The 17817-nt window shown below is 43.8% G+C and overlaps 1 protein-coding gene across 1 annotated transcript in view; it reads left to right on the top strand.

Annotated features, from left to right (window-relative positions):
- The first annotated feature begins 343 nt into the window (after positions 1-343).
- The window catches only part of farsb (phenylalanyl-tRNA synthetase subunit beta), a 56764-nt gene continuing 39290 nt past the window's right edge, over positions 344-17817 (top strand). Inside the window, exons 1-9 of the mRNA XM_078410832.1 lie at positions 344-521; positions 8408-8463; positions 9132-9286; positions 9788-9860; positions 12281-12396; positions 14650-14800; positions 15222-15330; positions 17586-17656; positions 17756-17817. Coding sequence (XP_078266958.1) covers positions 464-521; positions 8408-8463; positions 9132-9286; positions 9788-9860; positions 12281-12396; positions 14650-14800; positions 15222-15330; positions 17586-17656; positions 17756-17817 — 851 coding nt within the window. The 5' untranslated portion in view covers positions 344-463. The remainder of the gene's footprint in view (positions 522-8407; positions 8464-9131; positions 9287-9787; positions 9861-12280; positions 12397-14649; positions 14801-15221; positions 15331-17585; positions 17657-17755) is intronic.

The raw sequence follows: 17817 nt of genomic DNA, 5'->3' as shown, positions 1-17817 counted from the left end.
AATATTTGCAGAAGTACATCGGTCGGATTTCTTTCGCAGTTACTGTCCACGCAGGGTCTGCTATTCGCAACCACCCACTGACACAACTCTGTGGGGAAAGCCCTCGCCTTCTCCTTCCTCGGGATCCGCCCTCGACATTACATCACAGCATCCGAGGTCCTGACCAACTCTCTGAGTTGCCATTTTTTTTTAAAACTGCATTGTAGGTAACAGCATTGTTTGCCAGCAGGTCGCTGCTGCGAGCAAAATATATTTTAACTATTGCAAAGTGCTTTATTTTATTTTTTTAAATTAAAAAGCATGCAAGCGTTGGAAAAGATGATATGCAGAATCAAAATGCCTCCCCCCCCCAAAAAAAAATGAAAGCAGGAGTGGGCCAGACAACTGGTGTGGGAAGTTTTTTTAGTTTCCACATTGTGCGCATGTCCAGCGTGTGTATCATTTTTCCAGCCAGGGTTTGGCCATGCCGACCATCAGCGTGAAGCGGGACTTGTTGTTTCAGGCTCTAGGGCGAACCTACAGTGAGTCCATTCATTCATTCATTGTCTTGGCATATTGGCGGCTGAAGGGTCCCCGGGAAGAGGTGAATGAGGGATGATAAAGAGGGGGGGAATGAAAGGCTGTTCCACATGGATGGGGCAGACTGACACATAGACAGTTGTGTGGATGCAAGAGGAGGGGAGAGGGGAAGGGAAGGGAGGGGAGGGAAGGGGGTAGTTTGCAATGACGGTGAAATAGAATGTACTACATCAGCTGCTGGACAACCCGGAACTGCCACTGCCACTGGAGCCCTGCATTCATTCATTTAAACGCACACCCCCCCAGTCCTGCGATTGATTGCATCATGCAGTCTGTGTGTGTGTTTACCTTCCCTAGATTGCATCATGCAGCCGGCGTCCTCCACCCTCCCAAAATATACCTTTAATCTTAAGAAACAGGCAGAAACAGGCCCTTCGGCCCACCACGTCCATGCCAACAGTTTTCGCCCATCTGCACCAACGCAGGTCAGGTTGTGTGAGTGGGCGGATGCATGGCAGATGCAGTTTAATGTGGATAAGTGTGAGGTTATCCACTTTGGTGGTAAGAATAAGAAGGCAGATTATTATCTGAATGGTGTCAAGTTAGGAAAAGGGGACGTACAACGAGATCTTGGTGTCCTAGTACATCAGTCACTGAAAGGAAGCATGCAGGTACAGCAGGCAGTGAAGAAAGCCAATGGAATGTTGGCCTTCATAACAAGAGGAGTTGAGTATCGGAGCAAAGAGGTCCTTCGGCAGCTGTATAGGGCCCTAGTGAGACCGCACCTGGAGTATTGTGTGCAGTTTTGGTCTCCAAATTTAAGGAAGGATATTCTTGCTATTGAGGGCGTGCAGCGTAGTTTTACTAGGTTAATTCCCGGAATGGCGGGACTGTTGTATGTTGAAAGACTGGAGCGGCTAGGCTTGTATACACTGGAATTTAGAAGGATGAGAGGGGATCTTATCGAAACATATAAGATTACTAAGGGGTTGGACACGTTAGAGGCAGGAAACATGTTCCCAATGTTGGGGGAGTCCAGAACCAGGGGCCACAGTTTAAGAATAAGGGGTAGGCCATTTAGAACGGAGATGAGGAAAAACTTTTTCAGTCAGAGAGTTGTAAATCTGTGGAATTCACTGCCTCAGAAAGCAGTGGAGGCCAAGTCTCTGAATGCTTTCGAGAGAGAGCTAGATAGAGCTCTTAAGGATAGCGGAGTCAGGGAGTATGGGGAGAAGGCAGGAACGGGGTACTGATTGAGAATGATCAGCCATGATCACATTGAATTGTGGTGCTGGCTCGAAGGGCCGAATGGCCTACTCCTGCACCTATTGTCTACCCATATTGGGTCCATATCCTTCAATGGAGGTAAAGGAAAGGTTGACATTTCCGAGCGAGAGAGATATATGCAACATGGAAACGGGCGGCCTTTGGCTCGCCGAGTCCACACTGACTATCAACCGCCCATTTGCACTAATCTAAACCAATTTATATCTCTTGTTTCCCTCTCCCCTCACTCTCAGTCTGAAGAAGGGTCTCGACCAAAACGTCACCTATTCCTTTTCTCCAGAGATGCTGCCTGTGCCGCTGAGTTACTCCAGCTTTTTCTGTCCAACTTCATTTTCTCCATGTTGTCAACAATTCCCCCAGATTCTACCACTCACCTGCACACTAAGGGCATTTAACAGCAGCCAATTAACCTACCAACCTGCATATTTTTTGGGATGTGTGAGAAAACCGGAGCACCCGGAGAAAACCCACCTGGTCATAGGAAGTACGTGCAAACTCCACACAGACGGCACAAGAGGTCAAGTTTGAACCTGGGTCTCTGACGCTGAGAGGTAGCGGCTTTACCAGCTACGTCTCCGTGCTGCCTAGATCTGGGTTGCTGGTCGAGATCCAACATAAGCCTTGATGCAGGGTCTCTACCCGAAACCTGAACCATTGTTCAGCCTCCATAGGCATCACCTGATCTGCAGTCTTCCTCCTATTCTTGTTTTATTGCTCTTGCTTACAACGTCTAAAGTTACTTGTTAACATATTGCCTATCCAAATGTCAATCTAAATTACTCTTAAGCATTTGATTATATCTGATTCCACTATCTCATCTGTCAGTGTGTTCCAGATGTCAGCCATTCTCTGTGGGGAAGAAGAAAACTTTACCCTCAGGACCCCTTTGAAACTCCTTCCTCTTATCTTAATTCTGTTTTTGATATTTCTATCATGGGGAAATGACTTTGACTGTCGATCCTATCTGTGCCTCATTTAATTTCGTATACCTCTATCAGGTCACTACTTAACCTCCATCACTCCAGGGAAAACAAGCCCAGCCTGTCCTATTTCTCCTCATGCTAAAAGCTTAGTAAATTCAGGCAACATTCTGGTGAATCCCCTCTGCACTCTCTCCAGAAAAACCAGATGCTTTTTATAGTGTAGAAACAAGGAACTGCAGATACTGTGTAAGAAGGAACTGCAGATGCTCGTTTACACAGAAGGTAGACACAAAATGCTGGAGTAACTCAGCGGGTCAGGCAGCATCTCTGGAGAAAAAGAATAGGTTACGTTTCGGGTCGAGACCCTTCATCAGACTGGTCAGACAGCAGATGCTGGTTTACAAAAAAAGATAGAAAGTGCAGGAGTAACTCAGCGGCTCAGGCAGCATCCCTGGAGAGCATGGATCCATGACTCGCTGAGTTACTCCAGCACCTTGTGTCTAACTTTGGAGCCATGTTTTCCAGGGATGCTGCTTGACCTACTGACTTACTCCAGCACTTTGTGTTTTTTATTATAGTGTGGCAGCTAGAACTGCACATAATACTCTAAGTGTGGTCTAACCAGTGTTTTGTACAGTTACATCATAACCTTGTATTCTATGCTCTGACCTATGAATAAAAGCTCGCCACTTGTGTTTTTCACCATCCTATCTATCGGTGGGCACCAATTTTGGGGGACTTCAGCACATTACTAATTGCAGAGAGGCTATTACACGGTGATCAGCTGCTTGGTGTTCAGTGGGAAGATAACCCGGTATCCCTGAGAGCCTGTGTGGTGAATGCGCCTAGCTTCAGTGTGCGCCTCCATACATCATCCTGCAGCTGAAATGTGTGGTTCTGCAGCGTTTATTGTCAAGACCAACATGTTTCAGGCATATTAAAGTGTCTTCCTATGATTTTATCACTCATTTGATCTTTGTGGTGACATCTGGAGCAGAACTCTCGGCCTCCAGAATAAAGTTGAGGATCAGGCGTTTAAAAGTACGGAACTGTGTCTATTGTCCAAAGAGATTTCTAGCAGGCTGCCTTTTGAATTCTAACATGTTACTAAGGATGGTTAAACAACTCTGTTGACCCTATAGAGATGCAAAAAGTTGGATTAACTCAGCGGGACAGGCAGCGTCTCTGGAGAGAAGGAATGGGTGACGTTTCGGGTTGAGACCCTTCTTCCTGCGTGACGCTTCGAGTCGAGACCCTTCTTTGACTATTATCTCTACAGGACATCAACTGATGTGACAAACAAAAGACTAAACCAAGTTTTAATGTAACCTAATGTTAGCATTCGAGTTACTTAAGCATGCCTGCAAACCACTGATTTATAATAACTTCTCATTTGCTTTACTATTCAGCTTATCACTTCTTTCACTAAATCACTAGTCTCATAACTTGGACTCAGATATTACCCGTATGAATGAATTGGCCAGATTGTTGGGAGCGTCTTCTCTGAGCTTCGATCTCGAGTCCCTCCTCATTGCAATGGTTGTTCCCGGGGTTGTCACTGCCAATGTCTCGAACTGTCCTTTTATATTATTTTTTCCCTTCAAACTTCTGAAGGAAACCTTTACATGGATACACAGATATAGAGACAATAGGTGCAGGAGGAGGCCCTTCAAGACCTTCGAACTAGCATTGCCATTCAATGTGATCATTGCTGATCATCCCCAATCAGTACCCCGTTCCTGCCTCTCCGTACCCCTTGATTCCGCTAGCCCCAAGAGCTCTATCTAACTCCCTCTTGAATGCATCCAGTGAATCGGCCTGCACTGCCTTCTGAGGCAGAGAAGTCCACAAATTCACAACTCTCTGTGTGAAAAAAAAAATCCTCATCTCAGTTCTAAATGGTCTACCCCTTATTCTTAAACTGTGGCCCCCTGGTCCTGAACTCCCCCAACATTGGGAACATGTTTCCTGCATCTAGTGTGTCCAATCCCTTAATAATTTTATATGTTGCTATAAGATCCCCTCTCATCCTTCTAAACAAGCCCAGTTGCTCCATTCTTTCATCATATGACAGTCCCGCCATCCCGGGAATTAACCTCGTGAACCTACGCTGCACTCCCTCAATAGCAGGAATATCCTTCCTCAAATTAGGAGAACAAAACTGCACACAATACCCCAGGTGTGGTTTCACCAGGGCCCTGTACAACTGCAGAAGGACCTCTTTGCTCCTATACTCAACTCATCTCGTTATAAAGGCCAACATGCCATTAGATTTCTTCACTGCCTGTTGTACCTGCATTCACCCATGGTCAGCCATGACTGAGGGGGCCTAAGACAGTACCCGCGTGCTTACTTTCAGTGACTGATGTACAAGGACACCCATTTATTCACAAAATGCTGGAGTAACTCAGCAGGTCAGGCAGCATCTTGGGAGAGAAGGAATAGGTGATGTTTCGGGTCGAGACCCTTCTTCAAACCAGGTCTAGTTGTACTTTCCCTTTTCGAAACCTGACACCATTCAGATAATAATCTGCCTTCCCGTTCTTGCCACCAAAGTGGATAACCTCACATTTATCTTCATTCTACTGCATCTGCCTTGCATCTGCCCACTCACCCAACCTGTCCAAATCATCCTGCATCCTCATAGCATCCTCTTCACAGTTCACACTTCCACCCAGGTTTGTGTCATCAGCAAATTCGCTAATGTTACTTTTAATTCCTTCATCTAAAAATGTATGTTGTAAATAACTGCGGTCCCAGCACCGAGCCTTGCGGCATCCCACTAGTCACCTTTACTCTAACACAAGGCTCTCACGACTGAAGTTAATCATTTCAAATTTGTCATTTCAAGGGCTGAATAAACAAAACACATCTTTGTTTCTTATCAGACTAGAAAGCTTTTAATGATGTTGCCTGTTCATATTTTCACTCTCATCGTACAGTCCCTGTGCTAAAATGACCGTCCCAGCCACCTTATCTTCTCAAGGCCATACCACATAGCCATGAAGTTACCTTCACTATGACTCTCACCAGATGTCAATGACGTGACTGTTTTCACAGTGCTTCTTTGTTTTCATGGTCCCAGCACTTCTCTGTCTCTCTGGAGCTAGCAGCAGCCTCCCAAAGCCTGTTGGGATACTTGACATCAAGTCTCTGGCTATAACTCATCCATATGATCTGGCAACATAAATGTGCTATTAGAGGCAGAATGGAATAAGATATTTGTGTATGACCCATTATAAACTATTATTTCTACTGTTTTGCTGAGGTAGCTATTTGAATGTTATGATGATATTATCATCAACTTTTCAAATCTCACCTATGCAACAAGTTTTTTAAATATGTACAATTCTGCAGTCAATTTCTAAACCACATAAGTAAATAGTTGAACTGTTGCCAAACTATGTAATAAATGTTGAAGTCTGAGGTTCAGAACATCATCTTTGCCAATATCGGGCAGTTTTGAGTGCTAAAGTGTGCCTTGATTTTCGTGTGGGTGAGGTCAATGTAATTGTGCAGTTTGAGTGTTATTCAGAGACCCCTGCTGGAAAGTGTTCTTACTGGGAAATCTCACGAATGGCCTTGTTTAGAGTCATACAGTGTGGAAACAGGCCCTTCGGCCCAAATTGCCCACGCCTACTAATGTGCCTAGGGGTGCCAACTATCTCACTCCCAAATAACGGACAAGGTGACATCACCGCCCTGAGCCCTATGTGACCTCACCCAGCCCGTGGCCACGTGCTCCTGCTCCACCAATGGTGGCCGCCCGGGCCGGGAGGCGGGTTGCTATGCAACCATCATTAGGCGGCGCCCGGGCCTCCGGACATACACTGTCTGGACTTACACTGTCTGAACCTACAGTGTCCGGACCTACAGCGTCCGGACCTACAGTGTCCGGATCTGCAGCCTTCGGGCCTACAGCGTCCGGGCCTACAGAGTCAGGGCCTACAGCGTCCGGGCCTACAGCGCCCCCCGGGCCTAATACGGGACAAGGGCGGTCCTGTACGGGACAAACCAATTTACCCAAAATACGGGATGTCCCAGCTAATACGGGACAGTTGGCAACCCTAAATGTGCCCCACCTACAATAGCCCCACCTGCCTGCGTTTGGCCCATATCCTCTAAATCTATCCTATCAAAGTACTTGTTCAAATGTTTTTTTAAACGTTGTGATAGTACCCGCCTCAACTACCTCCTCTGGCAGCTCATTCCATACACCCACCACCCATGTGCAAAAAGCATTGCCCTACAGGTTCCTATTAAATCTTACCCCACTAACATTAAACCTATGTCCTCTGGTTCTTGATTCCACTACTCTAGGTAAAAGACTCTGCATTCACCCTATCTATTCCTCTCATGAATTTATACACCTCCATAACATCATTCCTCGTCCTCCTGCACTCCCAAGGTATGCAGGTTGCAATGCTCTTTACAGTCATAATATCTGGACAGCATCTATTGTATGGGTTCAATGAAGTTGAAAAATTCTCAGCTTGGGTGAAGTGTACAGTTCCAGCCTTGGAAGAAGAGCATGTGACCTGAGGAAGGGAGAAAAATGGAAACAAATAAAAATCATTTTGAGCATAGAAAAGTAATATCTTCTCCACTTGGGAAACAAGAACTGGGTAAATCTCTTCTGAGGCGTGAAGAAAAACGTGCATTGTTTAAGTTAAATTATATAAATGGCAAGACAGTTAACATTGAGTTAACAGTATGAGTTGCAATGTGATCTTAAGCAAAGTCATTGATTAGTTATCAATTGTTTGAAATGCATTAGATTTTTTTTGTATGATTTGAATTGATACAAATTAATCACAAAATTAGAGGAACACAAAAGGAAAAGAAAATGTAGCTCTTTAATCTCATTCAGGACCGATTTTTGAAGAATTCTGTTCTTCAGATTTAATCGATTAAAGCTCGTTTCTCTCAATATTTAAAAAAAAGACACACTATGTCAAACTTACATGTAACTGATCTGTGCTGAGTCCAGCATTGCAGAAGCATCAGAACTTGCATTCACTGAGAATAAATTTGTCATAAGTTCATAAGTCATAGGAGCAGAATTAGGCCATTTGGTCCATCGAGTCTACTCCGCCATTCAATCGTGGCTGATCTATCTTTCCCTCTCAACCCTATTCTCCTATCTTCTCCCCATAACCTTTGACACCCTTACAAATCAAGAATCTGTCAATCTCCGCTTTAAAAATACCTAATGACTTGGCCTCCACAGCAGAGTCTGGGGCAATGAATTCCACAGATTCATCACCCTCTGGCCAAAGGACCGCATCTCCTTTCCAAAGGTACGTCCTTTTATTCTGAGGCTGTGCTCTCTTGTTCGAGACTCTCCCACAAATGGAATATCCTCTCCAGCGATTACAGGCTCAGTGCCATGAAACGCTCTTTATACGATAACCCAATCATCCCGAGATGACTTTTGAAGCATATATTCTGACTTCCTATGGCAGAATCAATTGAAAACTGACTTGAAAATAGAAATGTGCATTTGATGTTTACATAACAGTTTTTAGAGCAATATGGGTTAAAACAGAATACTTACAATGGACTTGATATATCTTGCAAATAGCTTCACTTACTTCTATAACATTATCGGCTTATTTCAGGCATTTAGTTCAGTGATCAGTTTCCACAATGTCCAACTTGATTATTTTTTTTTACAGCTGATGAAGAATTTGATGAACTATGTTTTGAATTTGGTCTGGAGCTGGATGAAGTGGTACAGTATCAAATTATGTTTTCTAAATGTAGTTTCCACAGCGGGTGCATGTACAATCTAGCGGTCCAGAATTCTTTTATCAGAAAGGGAGGCATGTTGGTAAAAAGAAAAGCATGGGAGGTCTTTTTCTTCCAAGTTTCACTCTTGAAGATGTTCACTGCTAAGACGTTCACTAAACTGAACTAGACTAAACTGAATTGAACCGATTGAACCGTCTGCTCTGCATAGCTTTGTCTCTTGATTGCTTTTAGTGTTTGAGTCTCTTAAATGACGAAGCGTGCCCTGGGTGTACTTAACTTAATGTACAAATGAATGAATGAATGAATGAATAAGTGTATTGGCCAAGTATGCATATACAAGGAATGTGCCTTGGTGCTCCGCTCACAAATGACAACACAAACATACAGTTAACAATTAAGTATAAAGCATAAACACATCAAAACAATAAGGATACACCATTACAGTTTAAACATGTGGGTGAAAATAAACCAGAGCAAAAAAGAGACTACAGACTTTGGTTATTGAGTAGAACTATCACTCGTGGAAAATAGCTGTTTTTATGTCTGGCTGTGGCTGCTCTTAGCTTGATGGGATGCCTTTATTAATACAAATGGAATAATGCGCAACAGTTGTTTGACGTAACCATATATATTATTCTTTATCTTCAGACATCTGAAAAAGATATAATAAGCAGGGAACAAGGAGATGGAAAGGCAGATGGTGCATCAGAGGTGGTACTATATAAAATTGATGTACCAGCAAATCGCTATGACCTCTTGTGTTTGGAGGGATTGACCCGTGGATTGCAGGTCTTCAAGAACAGGTAATATTTCTAAATATATGTTTGGGTTGATATGAAACCATTGATACAGGCCCAGCACCGATTTCCCAGCACCCTCGGTTCTAGAGCCATTTTGGATTATCCGTTTTGCCAAATAAACAAAGGTCATGGCCTTCAAGAGGACTCCAACGATACTGGAATGGCCCACCTAAGCTGCCGGGGAGCCGAGATACCAGCCTGCAATGTTGGCCCCAGAAGTCGGCTATGGGAACGGATCTGCCGGCTCTGGCCCCAGCAGCAGGGTGCAAATTGGACCCGCTGACCAGCGTGGAGGTCCCGATGAGGCCGAGATTGGCCGCCTCACCCCGCTGAAGTGTCACATTTTCTGGGGGAAGTCCAGGTGGAATTTCAAGTGCGTTCTCGTAATTTGTCCAGATTGCGGACCACCAGTTGCCAGGAAATCGGTGGTGGACCTGCATTCCAAAATATCCAATGTTTCACCGTGGTGGTGGTTATAAGTCTAGTTTTCATGTTCCAAAACAGAATTGAAGCTCCAAGGTACACACGAGTGGGACCGCTAAATGGAGACATGGAGAAATTAGTGATCACTGAAGAGGTAAGAGGAAAAAATATATTCCTTTGTAAATTGCAGGAAAAAATATATTGCAAACTGAAGTGCAAGATGCATAATAACCAACAGCATCTGGTATTATATTTTCATTTCTATCACTACTGCTCACCATCCTGTGAAATATTTGCATTTATTTACTTAAAACTGGTTCTGCTCATGATGAAGGATATCAGTCAGCCATCAGTCACTATTCCTGGAGTTGATGTCCGATAAAACAGTTAGATATATGGCTAAAGTTGCTGCTACTCCACCCAGCAACACTTCTACACAATAGTCTTGACGTATATGGTACTGTGGGCTAGAGAATTCACAGCATTTATGACCTCTAAGTTTAAAAAGAATCTTGCCCTTGCAGTCCTAATAGGATGATTCCTCATTTTGAAACCAGGTCCCCTTGTTCTTAGCTTTTCAGCCAGGGTACACACCATCAGCCTTATTCAAGTCCTCTGTGAATCTTGTGTTTCAATTTGATCAGCTCTCATTCATTTAAACTGTAGAAACCATGGCCACTTATTACTTAATTTCTTCTTATAGGACAACCCCACCGAGCTCTCTCCTTCCACCACACCAGTCATCCTACCAGTTCCACTGTTCGCATCATAGAAACATAGAAAATTAGGTGCAGGAGTAGGCCATTCAGCCTTTTGAGCACAGCACCGCACCAGGGCGGCACGGTGGCGCAGCGGTAGAGTTGCTGCCTTACAGCGAATGCAGCGCCGGAGACTCAGGTTCGATCCTGACTATGGGCGCCGTATGTACGGAGTTTGTACATTCTCCCCGTGACCTGCGTGGGTTTTCTCCGAGATCTTCGGTTTCCTCCCACACTCCAAAGACGTACAGGTATGTAGGTTAATTGGCTGTGCAAATGTAAACGTTGTCCCTAGTGGGTGTAGGATAGTGTTAAGGTGCGGGGATCGCTGGGCGGCACGGACCCGGTGGGCCGAAGGGCCTGTTTCTGCGCTGTATCTCTAAAAACAAAACAAAAATCAATATGAGCATGGCTGATCATCCAAAATCAGTACCCCGTTCCTGCTTTTACCCCCATATCCCTTGATTCCTTTAGCCTTAAGAGCTAAATCTAACTCTCTCTTGAAACCATCCAGTGAATTGGCCTCTGCCTTCTGTGTCAGTGAATTCCACACATTCACAACTCTGGATGAAAAGGTTTTTCCTCATTTCAATCCTAAATGGCCTACCCCTTATTCTTAAATATTCCTTGAATCCTTCTCGTTATCACACCTTCCCCAGCCAACAATGAGCCATTATGGGCTCCACCCGTCCCAAGGTCAGCTGTTGCCGGCCCTGATTTGTTGTGGCCTTTTCTCGCCTCCAATTTATTCCCACTTCATCACCCCCCCCACCTTTTCCCCAGAGATGCAGCCTAACCTGCTGAGTTACACCAGCATTTTTTGTCTATCTTCGTGGTGTACGCCTGCATCTGCAATTCCTTCCAAACACATTCACTCAATGGTGCTTTATTGTCAAGTGTGCGCTGCACAGTGAAATTATTTTTGCATCGATCACACAGGCGTGAATCGCCAAATTTTGGAGCCATTTTCAAAAAGTCCAAAGTCCGGTCCATGCACTCGACGTGCTGGAGCGACTCATGATCCAGGTAAGCCCCAGGACTCTGCAGGGCCTCCTCTGTCTATGGTCTGTCAAGTGGCAGATTTCCCTTGATTTTAGTGAAAGAGGTTGCCGACTAATGCAGTGCAAATCATGGACAACAATGCTGGATTCCTACATTAAATTATGCACACACAGAAATTCTGAAGTTGCAGCTAGTTTTAATGAAATTAGGGCAATCTCTGATGTTGTAACTGTGGGCATACATCTCTGGTGTGATCTATGCAACAAAAAACCCCCCACTGTGGGCGACATGATGGTGCAGCGGTAGAGTTGCTGCCTTCCAGTGCCAGAGACCTGGGTTCGATCCTGACTCCAGGTGCTGCCCATACGGAGTTTGTATATTCTCCCCGTGACCTGCATGGGTTTTCTCCGGGATCTTCAGTTTCCTCCCATACTCGGGTCCCATTCCCAGATGTACAGGTTTGTAGATTAATTGGCTTGCTAAAATTGTAAGCTGTCCCCAGTGTGTGTAGGGTAACGTTACTGTGCGGGGATCGCTGGTTGGCGCGGACTCGGTGGGCCGAAGGGCTTGCTTCTGCGCTGTATCTCTAAACTAAACTAAACTGCGAAGTCTGGGCCATTCTCACATGTGTAAATGCTATTCTGGGCCTGGATTGGCCTCACCAGTCACTTCCGGACCCACAGTCACCAATCCTCCAACTGAAAGTGAAGTCATGGTCATCTTCGAACCCGAAGGACAAACAACAAATGCTATTCCGTACACTTGTTATTACTGTGGGCGTGCCAATTTTTGAAAGCTTTTCTTCCTTTTGTAGACAGCACAGGTCCGTCCTCATGCTGTAGCTGCTGTTCTTCGCAATATAACGTTTACCAAGGATAGCTATGACAGTTTCATTGAGCTGCAAGAAAAACTACATCAGAACATCTGCAGGTGAGATCTCTTAGTTTCTGACTTTCTGACTGATTAAAACGAAAAAGTTGAATCTTATCGTGTCGGCTTGAGTTGTATGTGTGGTGCGACAGACAGACAGACTTCCTGGGACTATAAAAACAGAAAATGCCCGAAACACTCAACTGTTTATAGGTGGAGAAGCAGTTAACATTTCAAGTCACAAAGTGCTGGAGGAACATTTTAGTCTGAAGAAAGGTCAAGATCAGAATTGTCAACTGTCCATTTCCTCTCCAGATAGACAATAGACAATAGGTGCAGGAGGAGGCCATTCGGCCCTTCGAGCCAGCACCGCCATTCAATGTGATCATGGCTGATCATTCTCAATCAGTACCCCGTTCCTGCCTTCTCCCCATACCCCCTGACTCCGCTATCCTTAAGAGCTCTATCTTTAGATGCTGCCTGACCTGCTGAGTTACTCCAGCATTTTGTGAATAAATACCTTCGATTTGTACCAGCATCTGCAGTTATCTTCTTATATAACATATAACATATAACATATAACAACTACAGCACGGAAACAGGCCTGTCCGGCCCTACCAGTCCACGCCGACCATTCTCCCTGACCTAGTCTCATCTACCTGCACTCAGACCATAACCCTCCAATCCCCTCCTATCCATATACCTATCCAATTTACTCTTAAATAATAAAATCGAGCCAGCCTCCACCACTTCCACCGGAAGCCCATTCCATACAGCCACAACCCTCTGAGTAAAGAAGTTCCCCCTCATGTTACCCCTAAACCTTTGTCCCTCAATTCTGAAGCTATGTCCCCTTGTTGGAATCTTCCCCACTCTCAAAGGGAAAAGCCTACCCACGTCAACTCTGTCCGTCCCTCTCAAAATTTTAAAAACCTCTATCAAGTCCCCCCTCAACCTTCTACGCTCCAAAGAATAAAGACCCAACCTATTCAACCTCTCTCTGTAGCCTAAGTGCTGAAACCCAGGCAACATTCTAGTAAATCTCCTCTGTACGCTCTCCATTTTGTCGACATCCTTCCTATAATTTGGCGACCAGAACTGCACACCATACTCCAGATTCGGCCTCACCAATGCCCTGTACAATTTCAACATTACATCCCAACTTCTATACTCGATGCTCTGATTTATAAAGGCAAGCATACCAAACGCCTTCTTCACCACCCTATCCACATGAGATTCCACCTTCAGGGAACAATGCACAGTTATTCCCAGATCCCTCTGTTCCACTGCATTCCTCAATTCCCTACCATTTACCCTGTACGTCCTATTTTGATTTGTCCTACCAAAATGCAGCACCTCACACTTATCAGCATTAAACTCCATCTGCCATCTTTCAGCCCACCCTTCCAAAAGGCCCAAGTCTCTCTGTAGACTTTGAAAATCTACCTCACTATCAACTACTCCACCTATCTTAGTATCATCTGCATATTTACTAATCCAATTTGCCACACCATCATCCAGATCATTAATGTAAATGACAAACAACAGTGGACCCAACACAGATCCTTGGGGCACTCCACTAGACACTGGCCTCCAACCTGACATACAATTGTCAACCATTACCCTCTGGTATCTCCCATTCAGCCATTGTTGAATCCATCTTGCAACCTCACTATTAATACCCAACGATTTAACCTTCTTAATCAACCTTCCATGTGGAACCTTGTCAAATGCCTTACTGAAGTCCATATAGATGCTGCCTGAGTTGCTCCAGCAGTTTGAGTTTTGCTCAGGATTCCAGCATCTGCAGTCTACTTAAGTTTCTAACATTTCAAGTCCTTAGGGCTTTCATCAGAACTCCGGATATTTGGTCGAAAGGCCATCGACCTGAAAGATTATAAGCAAGAAACTGGTTTACGAAAGAAAACGCAAAGTGCTGGAGTAACTCAGCAGGTCAGGCAGCATCACTGGAGAACATGGTTAAGTGACGTTTCAGGTCAGGACCCTTCTTCAGACCACCTGAAGAAGGGTCCTGACTCAAATCCATGTTTTCCAGGAAGCCGCCTGACCCACTGAGTTACTCGAGTACTTTGCATCTTGAACCTTAAAGATGAATTGTTTCTTTCTCCAGCGATGCTGCTTCACACGCTGAGTAATCCCAGAATTTTCTATTTTTATTATCATATGCACAATTAATTATCTGCATTACTTTCAATTTTTGGATGTTGTAGTTGGTGTTTTTCCAGTTGCAATACTGAATGGTTAGGTCAGAAATAAAATTTGAGAATAACTTGCAAGTAAATATTTCTTCAGGAGGCGAGCTCTTGTTGCTATTGGAACCCATGACCTGGACACAATATCGGGACCCTTCAGTTATACAGCACAGCCACCCTCTGAGATTAAGTTCAAACCTTTAAACCAGTCAAAAGAATACACTGCAACTGAACTTATGGATCTTTATAGGGTAAGAAACATTTGCAATTAATATGCTCCATTTACAAATTATGAATGCTCTGACATGCTTTGTTGATGCCTCGTGTGCTGAAATGGTGCTAATTTAAAAAAAATGAAAGAAGCAGGAATATAATGACATCTATTTGATCAATGGTATCACAAAATGCTGGAGTAACTCAGCAGGTCAGGCAGAGACTGAGAGAGACTGAGACCCTTCTTCAGACTCCCCCAGACTGAAGAAGGGTCTCGTCCCGAAACGTCACCCGTTCCTTTTCTCCAGAGATGCTGCCTGACCTGCTGAGTTACTCCAGCATTTTGTGATACCTTCGATTTGTATCAGCATCTGCAGTTATCTTCCTACATATCTATTTGATCAATAATTTCTTCAAGAATACGGAGTTTGAAAATGATTATTTTAATTTGGGTTTCAGACTGACAGTCACCTCCGCCATTATTTACACATCATTGAAGACAAACCAGTTTACCCAATTATCTATGACAGCAACGGCATAGTGCTTTCCATGCCCCCTATCATAAATGGTGAGTAAAATCATCTGTGGTTCTAGTTTTAAAGTGTGGAAGTGTGAATACCATTTATACTTCTAATGGGACAGCTTTACTACTTATGCTTGTGCTTGCCGAATATTTCTCTTCAATATTTTTCCTCATCCTCCTTACAATATTGATCTATCATAAATATTTCAATTATTTTGTTGATAGAAACATAGAAAATAGGTGCAGGAGTAGGCCATTCGGCCCTTCGAACCTGCACCGCCATTCAATATGATCATGGCTGATCATCCAGCTCAGTAACCTGTACCTGCCTTCTCTCCATACCCCCTGATCCCTTTAGCCACAAGGGCCACATATCATCATATATCTACAGCCGGAAACAGGCCTTTTCGGCCCTCCAAGTCCGTGCCGCCCAGTGATCCCCGTACATTAACACTATCCTACACCCACTAGGGACAATTTTTACATTTACCCAGCCAATTAACCTACATACCTGTACGTCTTTGGAGTGTGGGAGGAAACCGAAGATCTCGGAGAAAACCCACGCAGGTCACGGGGAGAACATACAAACTCCTTACAGTGCAGCACCCGTAGTCAGGATCGAACCTGAGTCTCCGGCGCTGCATTCGCTGTAAAGCAGCAACTCTACCGCTGCGCTACCGTGCCGCCTAACTGCGCTACCGTGCCGCCTACCGCTGCGCTACCGTGCCACATCTAACTCCCTCTTAAATATAGCCAATGAACTGGCCTCAACTACCTTCTGTGGCAGAGAATTCCACAGACTCACCACTCTCTGTGTGAAGAAATGTTTTCTCATCTCATCTCAAGATGCCACAACTTGGTAGATTTTTACAGCTCTTTATGTGAAAAGGTCATTTTCTGGTTTCATTTCTACCAGGCCTGGGTTTATCATACGGAATTCTCCACCAGTGAAATTAGTTTATGCTTCCACCCATTGAATCCCACTATCATTTTACACATCTTTATATATCACCCCGCAGTCCAAGTGGAACACAAGGACTATTACAGAATTTCAACGTGGCATTGGTTTTGATTTTCTAACGAACTAAATAACGCCTTCCTATTGCTATTAGAGGGTGTTGCGTTTTGCCCAGCTTTATGGATGCACATATTTGCAAACTAACGCATAAAAAGTAGAATGATTCTGAAACAAAAGAAGGGTCTCGACCCAAAACGTCACCCATTCCTTCTCTCCAGAGATGCTGCCTGTCCCGCTGAGTTACTCCAGCTTTTTGTATCTATCTTCTGTTTAAACCAGCATCTGTAGTTCCTTCCTATACAAACTGGATTTCTTCCTTCATTGACTGTGAATTGTACAGTCATATTTTCAGACATCGTTTCACATCATATTCATATTATTGCATTTATATAGTTATTTCCATATTCAATCATTTTAATACGTTTGATCATTGCATTGCATTTTGTTGTGTAAATAAGAGCTGTTCTGGAGGAGCCCACTAATTTAATCTCCCTGTGATTTTCCTGTACTTTAAACATTATATATCATATATATCATATATATACAGCCGGAAACAGGCCATTTCGGCCCACCAAGTCCGTGCCGCCCAGCGATCCCCGCACATTAACACCATCCTACGCCCACTAGGGACAAATTTTTTTAACATATACCTAGCCAATTAACCTACATACCTGTACGTCTTTGGAGTGTGGGAGGAAACCGAAGATCTCGGAGAAAACCCACGCAGGTCACGGGGAGAACGTACAAACTCCTACACTTTACAATTATTTATTCACTCATTTATGAAAGCCTAAATTCTGTTCCATCACTTTATATTTTGGTATTTGATGTTTCGGTACCCATTTACACTAAAAATAAACCTATCTTTTCCCTGTGTAGTTTTGCTGAAGGTCTTTAATTTTTATGATCTGGCTACTCAGTTACGAGTCCATTGAAAATAGGATTACTGTTTAGCTTATTAAAACAGTTGAATAATTTTCAACACTCACATTGGACTTCCTGTAAGCCTCATTATCACGATTGATGCGTGTCATACCCAGTACAATTAAATTAATCTCTTTTGTTCTTAAAATCCTTCCTAAAGCAGAGTGCTCAGATTTGGGACTGATCATAGTATTCCATTTGCAATTATCCAATTGATAAAGGAAAGGGTGAGATGACCGTACTAGAAGCAAGCATTATACACTGAATGCTTTACACTGAATTAATACTGCGTTTTTATCATAGGATGTGCAAATTATAGATATTGTGATCATCCTTTTTAATGTCTTTGATTTGCTAGGAGACCATAGCAAGATAACACTCAACACACGGAATGTTTTTATAGAGTGCACGGCAACTGATCGCACTAAAGTAAGTAGATCACTGTGTGTCAGAGCTTTTGCTATTTTAGGTTGGTGTTTTCAATGTTTGTCAATCTTGAATTAAATGTTGGATTATTTCTTTTAACAGGCAAAAATAGTGCTGGACACAATTGTCACAATGTTTAGTGAATATTGTGAGAAACCATTTAC

Source organism: Rhinoraja longicauda, chromosome 13 (genome assembly GCF_053455715.1).
Source record: "Rhinoraja longicauda isolate Sanriku21f chromosome 13, sRhiLon1.1, whole genome shotgun sequence".
Lineage (NCBI taxonomy): Eukaryota > Metazoa > Chordata > Chondrichthyes > Rajiformes > Arhynchobatidae > Rhinoraja > Rhinoraja longicauda.
The sequence above is the reverse complement of the archived record's forward strand: the minus strand, read 5'-3'. Positions and strand labels throughout refer to the sequence as shown.